The following is a 19,387-nucleotide window of genomic DNA, read 5'->3' as shown; positions in this document are numbered from 1 at the left end:
AATTACTACTAACCCCATTGTAAGCATCTCTCCAGAATTCTTTTGCCAACATCTAGCCAACATCACCATTTAAAGAAAAACAAACCACCTTTAATGCAAACAAAATGTGTCTACTGAGCTTTCCAAGACATCAACCATAAGACACAAAGAGATACATGCAACATATAAAGGCTTCTGAATTTGAGGATTAAAGGCTCATAGAAAGACAAATCTGGAGGACAAGCCCTCTGCATTCAGCCCACCCTCACAGGGCACCTGTGGGAGCTCCAGGCTTGACTGCAGCACTGGGGCCAAGAGGTCCCAACTCTCACGAACACCAGAGAAGGCCACTGGACAGGCTCTGTGATTGTCAAACCATCATTAAAAACACATCAGATCTTGATTAATGTAACTTGGATTTGGAGGGAAACAACAAAGTCATGCTAAGTCAGGTGAAAAAGCATTTTAATAATATTAAAATATGTTTCTTTAGAAATTCTTGCTACATTCAGTGTCATGACATTGACACCAAGACAGATCATTCTCAAAATCCAAGTTTATCTTAAGAGTTAGAAAATAATTGATTTTAGAATCTTCATCAGTTCTCATTAAACTTGCTAAACTATCTATGAATGAAGGAAAGCATCTCTCCAGAGGCCTACATTACACTCACATTGTGCTACCTGGTACTTCTCCAAATTATCAAGGTTTGTTACTTACTATAAGCTCAGCTACTGAGATAGAGAATTTACAGTACAAAAAAGTGCAAAATTTGTTAAATTCTGTTAAGAAAATGGCCATGATTTAGAGCATCTGGTTAGTAATCAAGTACTCCTTGGCAGAAACATGATTTTAACATCTGTCAATAAGACAGAATGAGTCTCTCAACAACTACCTAATATGAGATAATTTAGATAAAAGAGACAGCCCAATAGACAATAAATTTGCCTTCTGAAGCAATCCTGGAGAAAACCCATTTTCATTTTACATACTTCTTGCAAATATATATAGATTATGAAATATTGAAAGAAAAGCATTAAAGGAAACCTCACAGTGTGGCCTCTAACCTCTGTTTGGCCCCTAACCCAGAGGTTTATCCTGCTCAAATCCTTAACCTCTTCCAAAAGCCCCAAATCCTGAATGGATCCTTCCCAGCTCCTGTCAGTTCTCATGCCCAAGCCATACTGAACCTCACATCTGATAATGCCAATTGCATCTTTCAAAGTTTAAGGAGTCAAACAGGAACATTTTTATTTATCTGCAAGCTCCAAGGCTCTGCTAATAAATCCTCATGTCAAACCTCTATGGAAGTAAACAGGAGAGATAGTCAGAAATTAGACATTATTTCAGCTCTGGTTACACTGCTCTGTCCAGGCTGTGGTTTTTACTGGAAGGCACAACAAGAAGACACCTCTCCAGAAGAAAAAGTCTGTTCAAAAATTGGCTCAGATTAGTGAACCCTGCAAAAAAGGAACTGGATGAGAATAATGCATGACCTGCAATACCCAGGACATTAGAGCAGAGGATCTAACAGAGCAGGCTTTTTTTCTGTTAAATATGTTTCAGGCTAGGTCTAATCTTTTGACTTTACATTCTGTGACTAAATGGTTTAATCAGTAATGAGGTGAAAAAGCTTTGATGAAATATTTGTACAAACAGGAAGAATTAAGTTGCTTATTGAACAAAACCATCTCTTCTGAGGATTCACTTCATTTGCAATGTTCAGTCAGCAGAATTATTGTGGAAAAATAAATATGTTCCACATCATAAAACTCTAACATTCCAATACTCAAATTAAACCTAAATTAGCCAACACAAACATGAAAGGTGGTTCTAGTAACAGACATAATTTATGCCTCTGATGAGCCAAGATAAAATATTTATGTAATTACATTTTCTGTATTTAGAAAGATTATATGAACCTAGAACAAAACATTTGAAAGATTATTTAATGCTATTACTACTTAGATTGAAGACATCTTAGGACCAGGGTCCTAATTACAATTACTAATTACTTGGCACTGTATGTGCATTTTTACTTCCCCTTGAAATAGCTTTCTCTGCCTTGAAAAGGTTGAGCTTCAGATAATACCATCAAACCAGCAGGTGAACACAACATTCAGAATAAAAGAAGGGATGAAACTAAGCAATGCATCTAAAGCCCACACTGTGAGCAATAATCACAGTTTTCCAGACACCTCAGCATTTCAGCAATATCTCTTCTAAGTAGAAAAAAAGATTCTTTCTTTTTTTATCTCAAAATGTGTCACCTTTTTAGATTAGCTTGGCTGTGTTAAACATACTTACAAACAAAACGCCTTTCAAATTATGCAAATCTTGAAGCATTGCATGCATGAGGGATCCTGCCACTTCACCTACATAGCTTGGCATGAACTTGTGTTTGTCAAAATTCAAATTTGGGACTTCCCATGAACAAAAGAATCACCTTCTTTTGAAGTCACTCTTGTAGCATCACAATTTGTGGTAACAAAACCAGGAAAAGACAACTTCAGTGTGTACTTTTAAAAGTAATATTATAAATATACTACTGAGATCAGCATTCAAGTGCTGGCTGTTCCACTCTCCCTGGACTAAGTACAGGCTTAAAAGCTTATTTAAATGCTTAGCTCAAACATTTGTGTTTCAGTAATATATCTAAAGATACCAATGAAAAGTAACCTGCACCTGGTTCCCAAATAAACATTGTCAGGCTTTGTCTCTACAGAGACCTTAATGCCCCACTGCTAATCACAGCAGCCAAGAAATGCTGCAAGATGTGACTAAGTGTTCAAAGTTATTTATAAACATTAAAAATCCTTGGCCAAGGACAAGGTTCAAGCAATAGACTCTACTCAGAGTCTATTTTCCATAATTTACTGAGTATATAACATAATTTCAGAAAATGAAGATTTATTTACTTGATCATCAGTGAGCACACAAGTTTTATATAACTGCTTTAAATAACTCATTTGAGGAAGCATTCATGCTTCTGTGAGATGACACAAGCTTTATCCCAGGCACTAGCTGCACACATTGGAGGTATGTCAAACAGGACCCACCCCAGCTGCCATCCCTCATGGCACCACAGCTTGAAACCCAGAAAAGATCCAAACCTTCTGATTCCTATTAGTCAAACCCTACAGAGAAAAGTTTCAGGTCAGGGAAAAGTGACCCTACTGCTACACCAAGCTCTCAGCAAGCTGCTGGGACAGTCCCCCCCCTCCATCACCTGTCCCTGCTCACACCCCCCTGTGTGTGCTGTGGCTGCCAGATGCAAGGTGAGAGGGCAGGAGAACCTTCCCTTTGAGCAGCCACCTCTCATCCATCATGTAAAACTGCACCCTCAGCATGCACAATCTGCAAAATCATTTCTTGTATGGAGTCAGCAGTGTGATACAAGCAGGGTTCCCAATCAGAGGAGGAGGCAGGGTGTCCTGGGGGAAAAACTGGTGCCAAGGGAAGTAGTGAAGGGTAGAGGACAAGGAACACAGAAAGCAGATTAGGTACAGCTATTAGGCCTGGCCAGTGATGAATAATTCATGGATATCTCAGGAGCCTTTATGGTATTGTTCTTTCTGAAGGAAGTACCTATTTATTTCCAGAGGCAAGAAGTAAGTGCCTTTATTGCTTACACGCTTCTCTTTAAACACAAATATTCATAAAAGCTTTCTTAAAGCTATCATAAAAGCTTTCTTAAAGCTGGGCATTATTAAATGTTTACTTAGTTACTTTACTTACAGTATTCCTTTCAGTTTCTGTATGCAAGATTGCTGCAGAAGATTTGCACAAATGTGCAAAATATCTTGTATTAAAACCCCAAAAAGGGGCATCTGCATGACCAAATATTCAGTGTCAACAAAAGTCCATTGTGTTACTCTGACAGAAAGCCATATTATTATTTTATTAAATCAGATCATACTTTAACTACATAACCTAAATTTTTTTGCAAGGTTATATTAGAAAACTATTTTCAAAAATGAGCTAAAAGCTTGATTTTAGTTGCCAATCAAGGAAAAACAAAATTACCTGAATATCATGAAATGCGAATAATTTTTTCCTTTCTGTCATAGGAAGAAAGAGACAATCTTGAACTTTATTTTGAAAGTTTTAAGCTACAATAATTCTGCTTAGAAAAATTCTATCTTCTTGCCAATTAGGTGCATTTTTAATGGCCTCAAATATTATCATTCTGTTGGTTTGTTTTTACCCATAGAGGTGAAAATAGTGAAGATTTCATCTTAATAAGGAAGAATTAGTGATACCTACCTATTAGCTCATATTTAAAGAAAATCTTAGAGTTTTTAATTCCTTCACATGTTTCCATAGCTAAGGTTTGTAAAATATGTGCATGCTGTTTGTGATTAAAGGCATATAGAAAAATTCAGCAATGAATAAAACCCCACAGAAACACTTTCTGGCAACCCTAGTGACTCCCCAGCCCAGCAAAATGTTTGATTGAGTATCAGCAAGTGTCCTTCTCTATCACACTGTCTGTGCTCCTTCCCCTGCTCACGGCCCCAGCTCACTGGCAGGATCCTTTAACATAACACTCACTAATTTCACCCCTTCAGGAGCCTCCTGCATCCGGCAGAGCAGCTGTTTTCCTTCACAGCCCTGCCCAGATGAGTTTGCCTTGCCAATCTCTCAGCTAAAGAAAGTGCTCTGGACAATTACCTCCTGCACCAGGATGAGCATTTAAAGATGGTGTAAGAGAGAAAAGCAGGAGAATTGTTTTGGCCAAAGGGCCACGCTCCAGTAACTGCCTATAAATACAGTCAGGGTTAAATGAACTGCCTTGTGGCTACCCCAAGGATTGGGCAGCATTAAGGCTCTACACAAGGGCAGATTCCATGCTCTTACAGGGACAAACACATGGAACACCAGTGCAGCAGTGAGAAAAGGACATGATGAAAGAGACTACCAAGACTGAATCTCATTGAATTGTTTCCTTATGCTCTTCTACTCACCTGTGCTTACTTGTCTGTCTTATCACTCGACTGCACATGCTTCAGGGCAGGAAGCTGCTAAATGTACAGCATTTTGAGCCACAAAACTTGCAAATCTCTCAATAAATTATTAATGGTGACACCAAAAGCAAAGACAAGCTTTGTAAAAGGTGATTGCCATTATGCTTATTTTTATAACTAGGTTTGTGGCTCTTTGCCTCCCAGCACAGAATTAAGCTCTACAAATTGAGTTGCCAATAAAAATCTCATTAAATAACTAGACCAGATAAATAGTCATGTACATTTTTCACTAGTAATTATCCTATTGTGTCTTTCATGATAGCAATGCAGTAACTTTCCCAGTACTATTTGAATAGCATCAGCAAAAATCACCTTATAACTTCAAAATTAGCAGAATTGCTGCTGATATCAGTGCTGCCCACTGATAATAAGGGTTCAGATGAGGATATCTTTCCAATGCTGCCACCTTTTCAAATTTGCAATGATTTTTGAAGCAACTAATTTTATTTATCCAGACCATTTTCACTCCTGGGAACAAAGTGGTCTTTGCTGTCTAGAGCTCAGGTAGATTGATGCTCTACAATGAAATCTTCTTTACATCCTTGCAATAAAACTGCTTTTGAATGAGTGCACAGCTGCCAGTGTGTGCTTGATGTATTTGCTTTGAAATTATGTAGCCATTTCTATTGATCCCTCACACAGGTAATTTTCTGTGTGCCAGTGAAGTCTTCAGAATCCTGTGCATTTTGTCATAATTTATCAAAGCTATTAATAAATTTGTAGAAAAGTGGCTTACAATAGCTAGATCTAAGAGGGCTGGAATAAAAAGTCCTGTAAAATTTTCATGATGACAGTTTAAAATGTCACATGAATCTTCTGCTGCTTAGGAGAAACTGTATTTATTACAAATACAATCTTCAAAATGAATATTTGAGCATTATAAAAGACTTGTTTGCCACTCTCCTTCAGCTGCAGGGTGCAGTGATAACCAGTGTTCTTACCCACACCCAAATGCTGTCAGGAATATTTTGAAGACACAAAAAAACCCAAACAAACCTAAGGAACACAAATGTTTGACAATACAAAAATAATCTACAGTGTCAATCTCATGGCCTCTTACCATTCATAATTTTAACCTTATGAACATATCTAATCATAAAAATGCACAACATCACCTTAACTGTACAACTAATATTACTGTATTTTGCTTTTTATTCTCTTTCTTTCAAAGGTGCATCTTTCTTAGACTGCCTTTTTGCACAGAAAATGTACCAGATCTTTTAGTTTACTGCCTTGAAGTTTTTTACCTTCTGTTACAATTCTGACCAATGTTTTCAGGGTTTTTACATCATTCTGCATGAAAAACTAAAGTGGGGCAAAATACCATTTGCCCACTTTTATTTCCACTTATTAATAAATAAAACCTTTTCTAGGTATTTACAAGGGTATTTGCTTCACTGGGTGAACAAAGGGAAGAAAAACCTTTTCCAGAATTTTTTGGAACAGATGCATGTGAAGTTTCTGCTTTTCTTTAGTCTTTTAGGTACATTTTAACTTAAGATATGTTTGGACTCTATCTCATAGTGTATATTTTCCAAATAATTGGTAATTATTTTTGGTTATCAGTTTTGCATAATGCCATCCTTTATCCTATACCTCCCCAAATACATACATTCTGACCTGTAAGTGATCAGCCTCTACTGACTTTGTTCAGCACCTAAATAAACCTTTCCAGCACATTCTCCATGTGATTAGGGAGGTCACTTGTGATTTAGCAAATCTGTTCAAAGTATTCTTTAGCTATTTCAAAGAAACCTCAGATATTCAAAATCTCTTATCACAGAGACCTATTGGGAAGTTCTGACCAGCTTATGATTGAAGATCTCAACATCCATCAAAACAGTGAGAACTTGAAACAGAGTCTGCTCTTTATATGAGAAAGATATTTTATGATCTTGATTTTATGATCTTGACAAAGGGACTTTTACAACTAATTCAATTGAATAAAAGAGAGACAAATCTGTTATATTCTTATCCCTTTTATATGTGGGTACTGTTAAAATGGTGATATTGAATTCTGCATTTACTGATTCTACACCTTTCCACAAAATTGGGTCTTAGCATTTTAAGATGAACATTAGACAAACAGCTTCCTCCATTGTCACACAGTGTGCACCTGTACCCAGGCTCTTGTAGGAACTTCCCATTTTGCTCATTTGATCCATCCCCTTTTGTCTTAGCACCTATCAAGTGTTATCTTCATGGTTTTAAGATTATTGTAATGCATTCTACATTCTTTTCATGAGATTTCTTTCCCATTCTTCTGTCACTCATTACTTCAGCCACTCCCACACATTCTCACCAATGCTATTCTTTTCAAAAAAAATCAATTTCAGCATGAGTTAAAATTATGAGTCTTCAATGCTCCTATGGATCTAATTGTGGAAAAACAAACTAGTCTAGTGACAGACATTTTATGCTGGGAATCTAGATCACTTTTTAGTTTTAGTGATTTCAACAAAATACATTATTTTACAATAATGCATCTGTGGTTGTAGGCAGTACTGTGACACCCATCTGTTTCCTTAGAAGTACCAGTCTTCTCTCTTTAGTGTAGGTGATTGGGAACAGTAAGTGTTGCCTAATGCTTTCCCAGCATAGAAAGCAAAACCTGCAAAACAATTAATTACAAATAAATTAAAAGAAACTCTGTAATCTGACAGCAAAGCAAACCAATGATAATAATTTCTGATGCATTCCATATGTTTCTCTTTGATGCCTCTTAGTCAGCATGGCTCACCAACTGGTCATGTCAAAGTATGGTGATTTGAGCTCCAGGTCACTCTCTAGCAGAAGCCATTGGTGGGGAGAAAGGTGAGGCTGACTTTGTTAGTGCTGACTAAAAGAAAGATGACAACAGACATCTGCTTCAGAAAATCTGGACTAAAGTAAAGTTACTGTGTTATGTGGTAGAGCATAGAGGAGACCTCACTGTTTTCAGAACTCTACAGCAAAGACCCTGACACCACATATCCCGAATTTAATTTTTTTTTAAACTGTGTCAAAAACAGATGAAGAAGCCCCACAAGTCTGACTCCAATGAGGTCTGCAAAGCACAAAAGGATCTGCAAAGTGACTGCTTGTTAAGCACCATTTCTGCAGTGGCTCAGAACAGTTCTGACAGTGCACAAAAAGGCATCCCTAGAGAAACTCCAGGATTTTGTGCATTGAGATCCCCCTCTCTAGAGACATGGGTTTATGTAAGTGGTCACAGACGTGACATGACACAGAAAAAAAGAAGAAAAGTAAACAAAATGTCTGCAATTGTTTAATATCACTAGAGAACAGAAGGACAGGGCTAGAGAGCAATGTGTTTACTATTCCAAATCATTCTCTTTGCCTGGCTTGGAAAATTGATCAATGTGGTCAAATCATCAGCTTAGTTATTATAAAAGACAAATATCCTTCCACTGTGGCAGATGGAAGAAGAAAATGCAAAAAAGCAAGATAATGAAATCTCACATAGAAACCTCAGTAATGTAATTGTCTTTTTATCTATGCTTGCTGATGAACACCCAGAGACCAGCCATCTTGGGGAATTAAATCATTCTGGTCAATAAAGCATAAAGTGGACAGGAAAAACATCTTAAAAGCCATATTCATGATCAGAAACACTGTTAAATATTCACATGAGAACATTCTAAATCAGGCAAAGCTACAAAGCTCTACAAACAAGTTAAACAAAGGTCAAGGAGGGCAAGTCATTAAAGGATATTTAATGTACACAATTAATTTTTACATTTGCAGTTTCTCTTCCTACCACATGTGTGATTAGTTTTCTTTGGTTACATGAATATTGTTCAGGACAAAAATATCCTCTAGGACTGAAAATGGCTTTGTATGTGGCAAACAAAGCCCCAGACGGACTTCCCAAGATTTTGGGGTTTTTTTCACCCAGTGCCAAATTGTTCAGTCAAGTAACAATTTCTTATGACACATCAATTATTACAGAAGTAATTATTTTACTTTCATATAAGCACAAACAAAAGCAGCAGTATTGTGTACATTGCTCTGATTCATCTTCCTCATGGAAAATCCACAGCTTTTCCTAGTTTATAGATTTTTTTCCCCCCCCACAAATATTTATGTCCAGCAATCAAAAACTTTTAAACAAACTGTAAAGTCTTTAAACAGGAGCAGGAAATTAAGTGCACCTAAACTGTAATCTATTCTTTGTAACATGGTGCACAGCTCTTCTAAAGGAAAACCAACTGTTTACTCACCATCTCACTCTATGGCTTTTGAAGATTTAGTATAAATCCTGGCACTTTTTTCATTACTAATCTTGAATAATAACACATAATTTTTGAAAAAAACACAGATGTAAAACTATTTATTTGCTGCTCTGTCATCTTTCTCTGCTTTACCAGAATATTAAGGGTGGCTAAATTTTAAATGTTTAGTTCAGTAAGTTAATTTAGGCACATTACCTCAATCTAAAACAAAAACCTAATTCACAATTCCTACAAGAAAAATAACTCATTCACCAAAGGGAGATATTCAAAGCTGCTGCTTTCCTGAATCTTCCACTTTATTCTCTAAACCATTATGTTTGTTACAGAGATCAATTTACAATTTATGTTGATCTGCCAGCAGATTCAAATTAAAATTAATTGTATAAATTTGAGTACACATTGGCTGTTCTTTGCTTAACATTCATTATCAGGGTAAGGCTCTAAAGCACAAGAGGAAGGGAGATGTAGGGCTCTGAAGTCTGTGTAACATTTCATTGTCAAACTAGCATTGGTTTAGCAACAACACTATAGGCACAAATACTAATTTTAAGGCAATTAAATTATGCAAATGTTAAAAACTGTATCACTGCTTATAGGAGAATAATATTGCTTTTACCTTACTGATAAGTGTGACAACATCACCTTCCCGGATTGTGAGTTCATCGTCGTTCTGTGCTTCGTATGGAAATATCACTTTGCAATACTCCTTGTCTGAAAGGAAGAACATTCACTGTCATAAATTATCACTTTATAACAACTGCTTATTCAGGGGTGAATAATCTTCATAAAATATTCCATTAGCGTCTCTTTGTGCTGCCTTATTTCCTTGCCATCTTTCTCTTTGTATTTTAGACCTTCATAAACAACATGAAATATTTAAAAAACTGCAGGCTGATAAGCATTCCCACACACGTCATCCAGGGAGTCAGCTCTGTAGCCCCTAGAACCATTATCTCAAATGAAATTGCTCCAGACAGCAACCTGCCACCAACTCTTTCCCTTAGAGTAAGCCTGTATCTGACACTTCCTTCCACAGTTCCACTGGTACAGCCTCCCACCAGACTGCATAAACTGGAAGCATTAAGGACACAGTAGGTTGACATAGCTTACCTATCCCCTTGTGTGCAAGAAAGCAGATATTTATTAATCTATACAGATGGTACAACAATAAATAAGACATTAATGAATGTTAATCCATTAATAACTAAACCACCTGTACACTCAGTGTAAGAGTGTTGAGTATTACTCTAAAGTTTCCTTGACCCTTTTTCCTTTACTGTCTATAAATAAGGGCATCACCTCAACTTCCATCTGGAAAATACAGAAGCCAGCACTCCTACTCAGAAATCATAAAAAGCAGTTGTCATGAAAAGCAGCTACTTCCATGTTGCTGTGCAACAGATGAGTATGTCAGTGTGCCTTACAAATAAAAAGGGAATATATTTTACAGCTGTTAAACTATGCATAAAAATATGTGATACTCTAAGACAGCAGGTCTAAAAGGACTAAGTAAACTACTCTACTGATTGCAGAAGGGCATGTGATTTTGTAGAAATGTTCACCTCCCTTCAAATGTCTCAGTTTTGATGACCTCTCTGTCTAGTCAACTTCCATATTCAATGCAGAGAAGTACTGGCAGGCCACAGAAACACAAATTAATTTAAAATAACAGGACTAATTCTTTTATAATTACTATAAAGAGAACCTGCATTATCACACTTGAGGGTATCTGAGGCTCCTCCAGGGGGTCAGTTCAGCTGCCCAGACACTAAGTGCCTTTTCAGACACTTGTGGGTATGTAAGACACATGCCCAGTATGGCTGAACCTATGGAATTCCCATGTCCCTCTGGTCTGACAGCTGGAGGCAATTCAAAACAAAATACCATGGGGTATTTTTTTCAGGTATTAGAGTCAAGCATCTGATGTTAGAAATCAGCCCTGTCAGTGCAATAAAGTCAATGGAGACCAAGTCACTAAAATGAGCAAAGCCTTGAGAGCCACTCTGACTCCAGGAGCAGACACCTACATTTGATTAGCTGAACCATTTGCTGCCTGGACAGCAGTGACAGATGTCTAGTGGGATCAGCCCCCCAAAAATCCAGATACCAAACTCATGATTATAACCCAAATTTAGGGCTCTGACGCATAACCTCCCTCCAAACTTCTAAAGTTTAGTGAGAGGAACACCAGCTGTAAAGAAGCAGCCTAGAAATGTGCATCTGAAAATTTGCTCTCTGCAAGCACCATCAGCCTGAGAAATTAAATAGTACTAGTCGAAACAGGAAAGCTCTTCATTTCACACACTGTCATTCAGAAACAGCAAGAACTTCATGTGTCATTGCTTCAAGCAAACAAGAACTTCTTAGGCTTTACAGATTTCTTATTCTGAACACAAATGTTTAAAATGTTTGATTTACCCATGACTATTACAGTTGGTTTTCTGGCCATGCCCTGTATATGGTCTGTCTGAGATGGATTTAATTTTCTTCACAGCAGCACACATGGTGCTGTATTTTTGATTTGTGACTAAAACTGCACCGGTAACACACTGGTGTTTTCACTGTTGCCCAGCATACCTACACAGCTTTCTTTTTTCCCCTTTTTCTATCCCCCAAGTAGGCCAGAGCGAGCAAGAATCTGGAGGGGACACAGCAGCTGACCCAAGATGAGTAAGGGATATTCTGTGCCATATGGCCTCCTGCTCAGCAATAAAAATGAATAATGCAATAAATGGCTTGGGGGGTGTTGCCATTCCTCGGAGATTGGCTGGACATTGATCCACTGTAGGTGGTGAATGAATTGAGCTACTGCATGGTGGTTGCCTTTTTGTTGCCTTCTTTTTGTTTCTCTTTCATTTATTTATCAAACTGTCTTTATTCATTGATTTCTCCCTTATGGGGAGCAAGTGGCTGGGTGGAGCACAGCTGCTGGGTGGGGCCAGCTCACCACACCTCCTCTGGTGTCTCTGAAGAAACAAAATTCAGATGAAGACAATGAACAAAGGTTTTGAGGGAAAAGAAGTGAGCAAGGGGCGGGGTGGGGGGGGAATCCTTTTCCCTGTTCTGAAAGCAGAGAACACTATGAAATAAACATTTGGTGACTTTTCCAAACCACCAGCCATGTGAGAACCACCAGGTCACAACTCAGATTCAGAGGATGAAAGGAGTGTCTAACTGCTGCTTTACTGCATTCTGAGGAAGGGCTGGGATGTCTCCGTGTGGACTTGGCTAGGATACTCCACCTGCTCACTGCCTTGTCTTTGAGACAGTATAACAACATTTTATGTAAAAGTTGGTAGAAAGCTGACACACAGTAAATTACGTGGATGCAAAGCAGCATGTAGATAAATACGAGATTCAACACATTTTACACTTCAGTGGCATGCTACCTTAAATTATCATCGAGGGTTTTTTTTCCCTATTCTGAGTATATTCACACTCTGAAAAGCAGCTGTGCTAAATAATAGATTCAATGAATTAGCTCAGAGTTGATGTAGATGCAATACTGCACTAAAGAAGCTGAGTGCTGTACACTCAGGCAAATCTCTAGTTACTGGGAACAGGCTTAGCATTTCTTTTTTGGGATACAGAACTGTCTGGATTCTCAGAGGTAAACAACACCTGAGCCCAAGAAGGATGATTCCAGAACATCCATTCTCAGACACATACATTGATCCTCCATTCAATAACAGCATCAGCTGAAGATTAAGTGGGAAGCCAAGCACAAAGTACAGCTAAAAAACTGCAAACAGGCACCACAGCTTCACTCTGACAGGATGTCTGCAGTGCAGCTTCTGCTCAAGGCAGATGAATCACACATGTTTCAGGTTAAAAAATGCTTTGGATAGCAAAGGGCTTGGGTATCCTGAGTTCTATAAGAGAGAAGCCTCCCTCAGGCTTGCTATTTGAAGACTGGGTATTTGAATTGTCTTTCAGGATGAAGACCCTGATAGACAAGAGTGGAGAGAGGGCTGTGGTTTCAGCATCTGAAATATCAGTAGATGATCAGGAAGTAAGTTCTCTCTAGCAGACAGATACACTTCTTGTCCTTCTAGTTTTGGTGTCAAGAACTCTGTGGTCCCCAACTCTGTCCATTCTCCCACCAAATTATAAACCTTTTATTTTCTTAAACAAAAGAAAACCTAAATAACAGCAAACCAAGGAATTAAACTATAGAAAATGTCAAAAATCAACCAATTGATGATGTGGTTCATAAAGAGCCAGGAGAAACTTCTGAGAAGCACAAGAGGGAGCTGGGGGAGGCTCAGGTGCCCCTGTGCTCTGAATGCTGGAACACAGAGTGAAGCCATGGAAAAAGAATATGGTTTATGTACAGTGGAAGTCTGGACTTCTTGAGTACAATTCAGACAGACCTACACTAAATCACTGATCATAATCATTGGATCATGCTGCAACAGAGGTCTCAACATCACAGATGGGTTGGGAGCAATGTAAGCAACTGGACAAAGTCAGCTTTCAAATTTCTCCTAAGGAATAGGTAAACCAATATGATTTAGGCAAGCAAAAACAAAGCCAACAGAACTCAAAATAATATGAACCTTTAAAATCAGATTAATAAAAGCAGAGAAAAATGTAATAGGCTATGTCACATCAGGACTAAAATTGTCCTTACTCAGTAGGCCACAATACCGCAGCAGAATGTAGAAGCACTTAATGTCAACGGTCTTGTTTAGATAGGAAGGAAGAAAGAGAAAAAACTAATCTCAGACACAGCATTGTATAGACCACACTGGAATTTGCTGAATTTGGGATTTTCTGAATGAGAAAAAAAAACTAGAAAAATACTAGAAGTCAAAACAATATGTCCTATTACATGCCTGGCAAATAAACTTAAGCCAAATTAAAACTTCAAACTAAGATACTAAGATCCCTCAGCTGCAGATGATAAATCTCATTTTTACATTTGACATCCAAAGCTGGGTTTATACATCACAGATAGTTCTTCCAGAAGCCTCTTTTTCTCCTCCTGACCTGGTAAAAATATATCTGTTAATAAACCCCCAAGCAGCAGCTATCTGGGAAACATTAAGGGAGGAGAAAAGATGATACTCATGAGCTTTTCAGTCCTGTTTTATCAATTCAGCAGTACTTTACTCTGTCAGACCACAGTGTCTCACTACAAACTCACAGCTCCTCCCAACCATGGGCAATGGGCACTGCTCAAGGAACTGAGTCAATGGATAAAACTAAAGAGAATGAGATATTTTATGGGGGTTGTTATCATGTATCTTTGTGCAACATTGTCGGTCCCCAGGTTGAAAACGTGCTCTTTTTGACAAAGTCTCAACCCCTCGAAAAATCTTTGCCTCAAGAGGGAGAACAATAGCAAGGGGCTGCTTCATTACCCAGGCTATTGCAAGGACAGTATTTCACTGACAGAATCCAGTGGCTCTATATGTATTTACAACTGCAGAGTAAAGAGCTGATGTCAAGCTACAGACCTGCTCTGGGACTTTGGGTCCTGCAGTAGTATAGCAGGTAAATTAGTTTGTTTGTATTTTGAGAGACTGGTTAAATATTATACTGTTCCAAGCAGACCTGAGCAAACTCCATTTACTGTATCAGTGAATCCTGTTTCACTTCAAAAGCATGACTCTTCTGTTTGTTCTCCTGCCACACTCTTAGGATGAGCTGAGACCTTCAAGAAGGCAGTTCACAAACATTCATTCAAGCTTTAATTTCAAAGACGACAGTGACTCTGAAATTTGCTTTTCCTCTTAGGGCAGGATGACACAATCTCTTTCTTTTACTTCTATTGTTGCTTCTTTGTGTCGTTAATTTTTGAGGCTTAAATATTTCCCCATCAGTGAAGTACAGCAATCAATATGGACACAAACAGTAATACTAAGCAAGAAAACAAGCAGCATTGAGGTAGTATCCCTTGAGCTTAAACTTCCTCTCTTTGACTATCACTCATAAAATGTTTCTGAAATGCAGTAAAACATACAAAATCTAGTGAAAAATTACATAATTATTACCAAAACCACAAATCAGATTAAAAAAATCCAAATACTATATTCAGCAGAATTTGGTTTTGCCTATTAATTGCTACACTCAAGACTCATAAATAGATTGCACTAATAAATATTTTCACAGAACTTAGTAAGATGTGAACTGTCAAAACACCACCTTATTTTAAAAAATAGAAATAGAAGTAGCTATGGTCCTATTAATACATATTCACCATGCAAAAAGATTAGTTGTTTGCTATGATCTTGGTACTCCTATGCAGTAGCTTAACACAAATTTTAAATAGTAAGTGAAGTAATCAAATTAAGTGCTGTGGTCAAGGCACTCTGTGATTTACTGCCTATGCTATTTTGTTGTCTGCTTATTTATACTCCATTAATGCAGTCTCAGTAATCTGCAATAACACTCAGATGTTGTACATGTTTTTGTTTTGCTTAATTTTCGAATCCAATAGAGCTACTTGAAAACTTAGATACATTTTCTACAACATATCCTATTCACCACAAGCCATTCACACTAGAAGTAAGCTATTTTATAGAAAACAGTATATCCCACCCCAGAAATAGGATTGTAAACACTCATGCATGAATGTGCCATCCTATCTGCTTGGCAGAGATGGAACTTCAAGAGCAGAATACTCCTCTAAATCTAGGAACCACAAATCTAAATTAAACAGCTCTCTTTTCGAAGATGCATTTCCTCATTCATGAAAGATTAGTGATGTTTTCCAAGGGATCACTCAAACCCGGCAAAGATTTGTACCTTCACTGTGCTCTTCCTTTGAGCAAAAAGTTGTCTTTGGCCCTGAAGAGTCACCACAAAATCTTAAGTCCATTTTTGGGGAGATTTACAAAGTGTTTTGTTGGGAGATGCACCTTAGAGACCACACACCTCTGCCTTTTGCTTCAACCAGCTCACCCCATTGCAGAGCTTAGCTCATCTTGCATGTTCCAAGAGCAGTTGGCACATTAAGTGCCTCACTGCTGATCACTGCCCCATCACATCAGAAAAGTTACAGAAAAAAGCAGACTGGAATCAAAGTGTGAGACAAGCCAGCAACCATCACTCCTTGATGAAGCCCCGTGGGCAGAGGGAAGATGCTGCTGGTACCTGCTTCCTCTCTCAGCTGGCTCTTTCTCAATGCAATTGCATTTTTTTAATCCAGTTGGCACTAAGGTATAGTCGTGGAAAGAAATGAGGAAAAATAAAAACTGGATTATTCCTCTCCCAACATAAGCTCTGTCTTGCTTGCAGCATTCATCTCCAAGAGTAATCCCAAAGGCATCTAAACCATGTATCCAAAAGCTCCCTCTCTGTACTGAACTTAGTCTATGGGTCTTCTGTTTCTTGCTACTTCCTTGGAGAATGGCACAGCATCTGTTTTGTTCAGCAGTTAAAGGCTCCAACAAGGACTGGCACACGAGCATCCCAGGCAGAAGTGAAAGTACTTGAGGTCCAAGGTGGAATGATACTTTTGTGCTGAACACAGCAATGGGAACATTCACCACTTTTCTGAGACTGCAAACATCCTTGGGCTGAATGCTTTTTCAAGCTTGTTTGTCATAAAAAGTAAAAATTGAATTTCTGAGAAATAACAAATACTATTCAGACAATAGTCCCGGGCCAAGGTCTGATCATACTCCTCATTTCTGACTATCAGACATTAATTTTATTATGAAGAAATTATTCCTCTGCCTATATTAAACACCAAACCAGACTGAAGCATGTTTCATTTGCACTGAAAGGTTTTTCAATTTAAGTGAAGGACAACTTCAGCTGAATGAAATGTGTCTTCAATGATGTCATTTGAGGCTAAGAAAATTATATATAATTACATTACATCAGACCTTCCTATAGATGTGCTTCTCTTTCCTAGGCATTAACAGAGATGCCAAGAATTCTACTGAGGCCCCAGAGATTCCAGAAAAGATAAAATAATAAATAATGCAGTTTAGTTAAAATGCAACAAGATACTGTGCAAATAAGGAGTCCATCCTTCTCACCAACTCTGACAAAGTGATGTTGAATGAAAACAGTGACAGAAGAAGGATTTTTCTAGACAAAAAGATGTGTCCATGGGAAATAAAATGAGGTGAAAGGAGGACCATCCAGAGGCCTAAAGTGATGGAAAAGTGTCTCTGAAAAGTGAAAAATGTCTCCCATACATTCAGCCAGAGCTCAATGGATCACAGTAGAAGATACAGGTTTCTAACCATTGGTCAGAAGGTTTCTACACTCAGTTTATAAATGTGAACATTTGAACCTCCCATACCCTGGGATGGGATTTAGTGAGCAGCTTCAGCTGTCAGAAGTATAAGGTGATGTGGAAAGAAGCAGCCTGGCTTCCCACACAAGGGTTAATGCTGCAGGTGGGAAGGCCCCTGGACCTGCACTCAGGTCAGCTTGAACTGCTCAGCCTGCAGGTTGGCAAAGGTAATTCCAAAACACCTTCAGGAGCCCTCTTCTGCATTACCAGTTCACACATTTTTCAGTATTTCAAGATTTCACTTCCTCAGGGCAATTGAAATCTTGCAGTATTTTCCCTTAGCTGGGAATGGGGAATTTCCCCATGCTGGCATGGGGCACAAGATGAGAGGATGTAGCAAGTCAGTGATTGTGGTGGGGCTAATGGACAATAACTCACTAAAAACTCTTTCAAGCTGCTTTTGCAACTCTGAGCTGAAAACCTGAACAAACCAGTTTGCAGCCACACACTTCCCTCAGACAGACCCTGCCCTGCTGATCCAGATGCTTTCCTACATATGTCTGTATGGGTTTCAGTTCTGAGACAAAATGTTATCTGCTATCTAAAAGGATAAACAAATCAGGGAAGAAGGACTGGGCAATATTTAAAGAAAGTCAACTCTGTTATATTCAGCTTCTTGTCTAAGGTATGGCTATGTTCTCTTCCCTCTTACTCTTTTCCACCAGAATCTGTAACATTTATTTGCAACTCTACATAAATAAAATCAAAAAATGGGGAATATATATTTATGTTATTTGGTAAGCTGGTTACATATGCCTCCCTAGAACAGCATAGAGACATACCTGAAAGATTTAATCATTACTGTCATTGCTAAGCACTGAAATGATGCAAAAAAGGACTGAATGTCAGAGAATCAGAGAATAGTTTGGGTTGAACAGAACTTGAGGATCACCTAGTCCCAGTGCCCCTGCCATGGGCAAGGACACCTTTCACTACAGCAGGTGGCTCAGAGCCCCAGCCAGCCTGGCCTTGAGCACTGCCAGGGCTGGGGCAGCCATCCTTCTCTGGGCAGCCTGCTCCTGTGCCTTACTGTGCTCACAGTAAGAAATTTCTAACACCTGATCTAAACCTGACCTCTCTCAGTTTAAAGCCATTTCTCCTTGTCCTGTCACTTGTAAGAATTCCCTTGTAAAAATTCACTCTCCAGCTCTCTTGTAGGTCCCCTTGAGGTACTGGAAGGCTGCTGGAAGGTCTCCCTGGAGCCTCCTCTTTGACTTCCCATACAAACAATATCATGCATACAGTGTTATTTCTGCTACATAAAGAAATAAAAATAAAATAATTACAAAAATTTTTTAAAAGAGGAAAAAGGCAAGGGCATTTGCACTAAGAGAAATTTTTCTATGACCCACCTACAAGTTACAACCTGAATTAGGATCTTATTCAACTCTGATTAATTCCAAAGTATCCTCAAGGCTGAAGGTTTATCACATAATTTAACTTGATTTTTGGTGACAGAAAACATGAGGTAGGGTCACAAGAGCAAAAACAATTCAGAGGATTCTGTGAAACAAAGCATTTTGTCTAGGTACCACCTACTCAAAGTTTATCCTAAATATATCTATCTGCATCCTGGCTTTTTTACATACAGGACACTCTTTTACCCAAAACCAAATAAAAGCATTCAGCTTGCTTTTAATAGCACAAAGTGCAAAAAAGAAAAACCTATGAAACCTACTTTTTGTTCTGCTGTCCACTTCTATTTTTGTTGGCTCCTGAGTTGCTGTGGCTGGAGGTAATTTCTTCCCAACACTCTGAAAAAAAATAATTATTCTCCTTTAAAATTTGCAGCTTCAGTTCAAAGTTGGACAACATAAAAAATAGTAATGGAAATACAAAATATAGGAGTAGAAAAGGGACAGTAAAGAAAAAGAGGCAAATTATAAACT

The 19,387-nt window shown here is 38.3% G+C and overlaps 1 protein-coding gene across 3 annotated transcripts in view; it reads right to left on the bottom strand.

Moving 5' to 3' along the window:
* Positions 1–19,387, bottom strand: part of SH3KBP1 (SH3 domain containing kinase binding protein 1) — a 211,470-nt gene that overhangs the window by 42,520 nt on the left and 149,563 nt on the right. For all 3 annotated transcript variants that reach the window (XM_036382203.2, XM_036382221.2, XM_036382211.2), the window contains 2 exons: positions 19,177–19,252; positions 9,858–9,952 (listed from right to left, as the gene is read on the bottom strand). In XM_036382203.2, the coding sequence (XP_036238096.1) occupies positions 9,858–9,952; positions 19,177–19,252 (171 nt within the window). The remainder of the gene's footprint in view (positions 1–9,857; positions 9,953–19,176; positions 19,253–19,387) is intronic.

Source organism: Molothrus ater, chromosome 2 (genome assembly GCF_012460135.2).
Source record: "Molothrus ater isolate BHLD 08-10-18 breed brown headed cowbird chromosome 2, BPBGC_Mater_1.1, whole genome shotgun sequence".
NCBI lineage: Eukaryota > Metazoa > Chordata > Aves > Passeriformes > Icteridae > Molothrus > Molothrus ater.
This window is presented reverse-complemented; position numbering and strand designations above follow the sequence as displayed.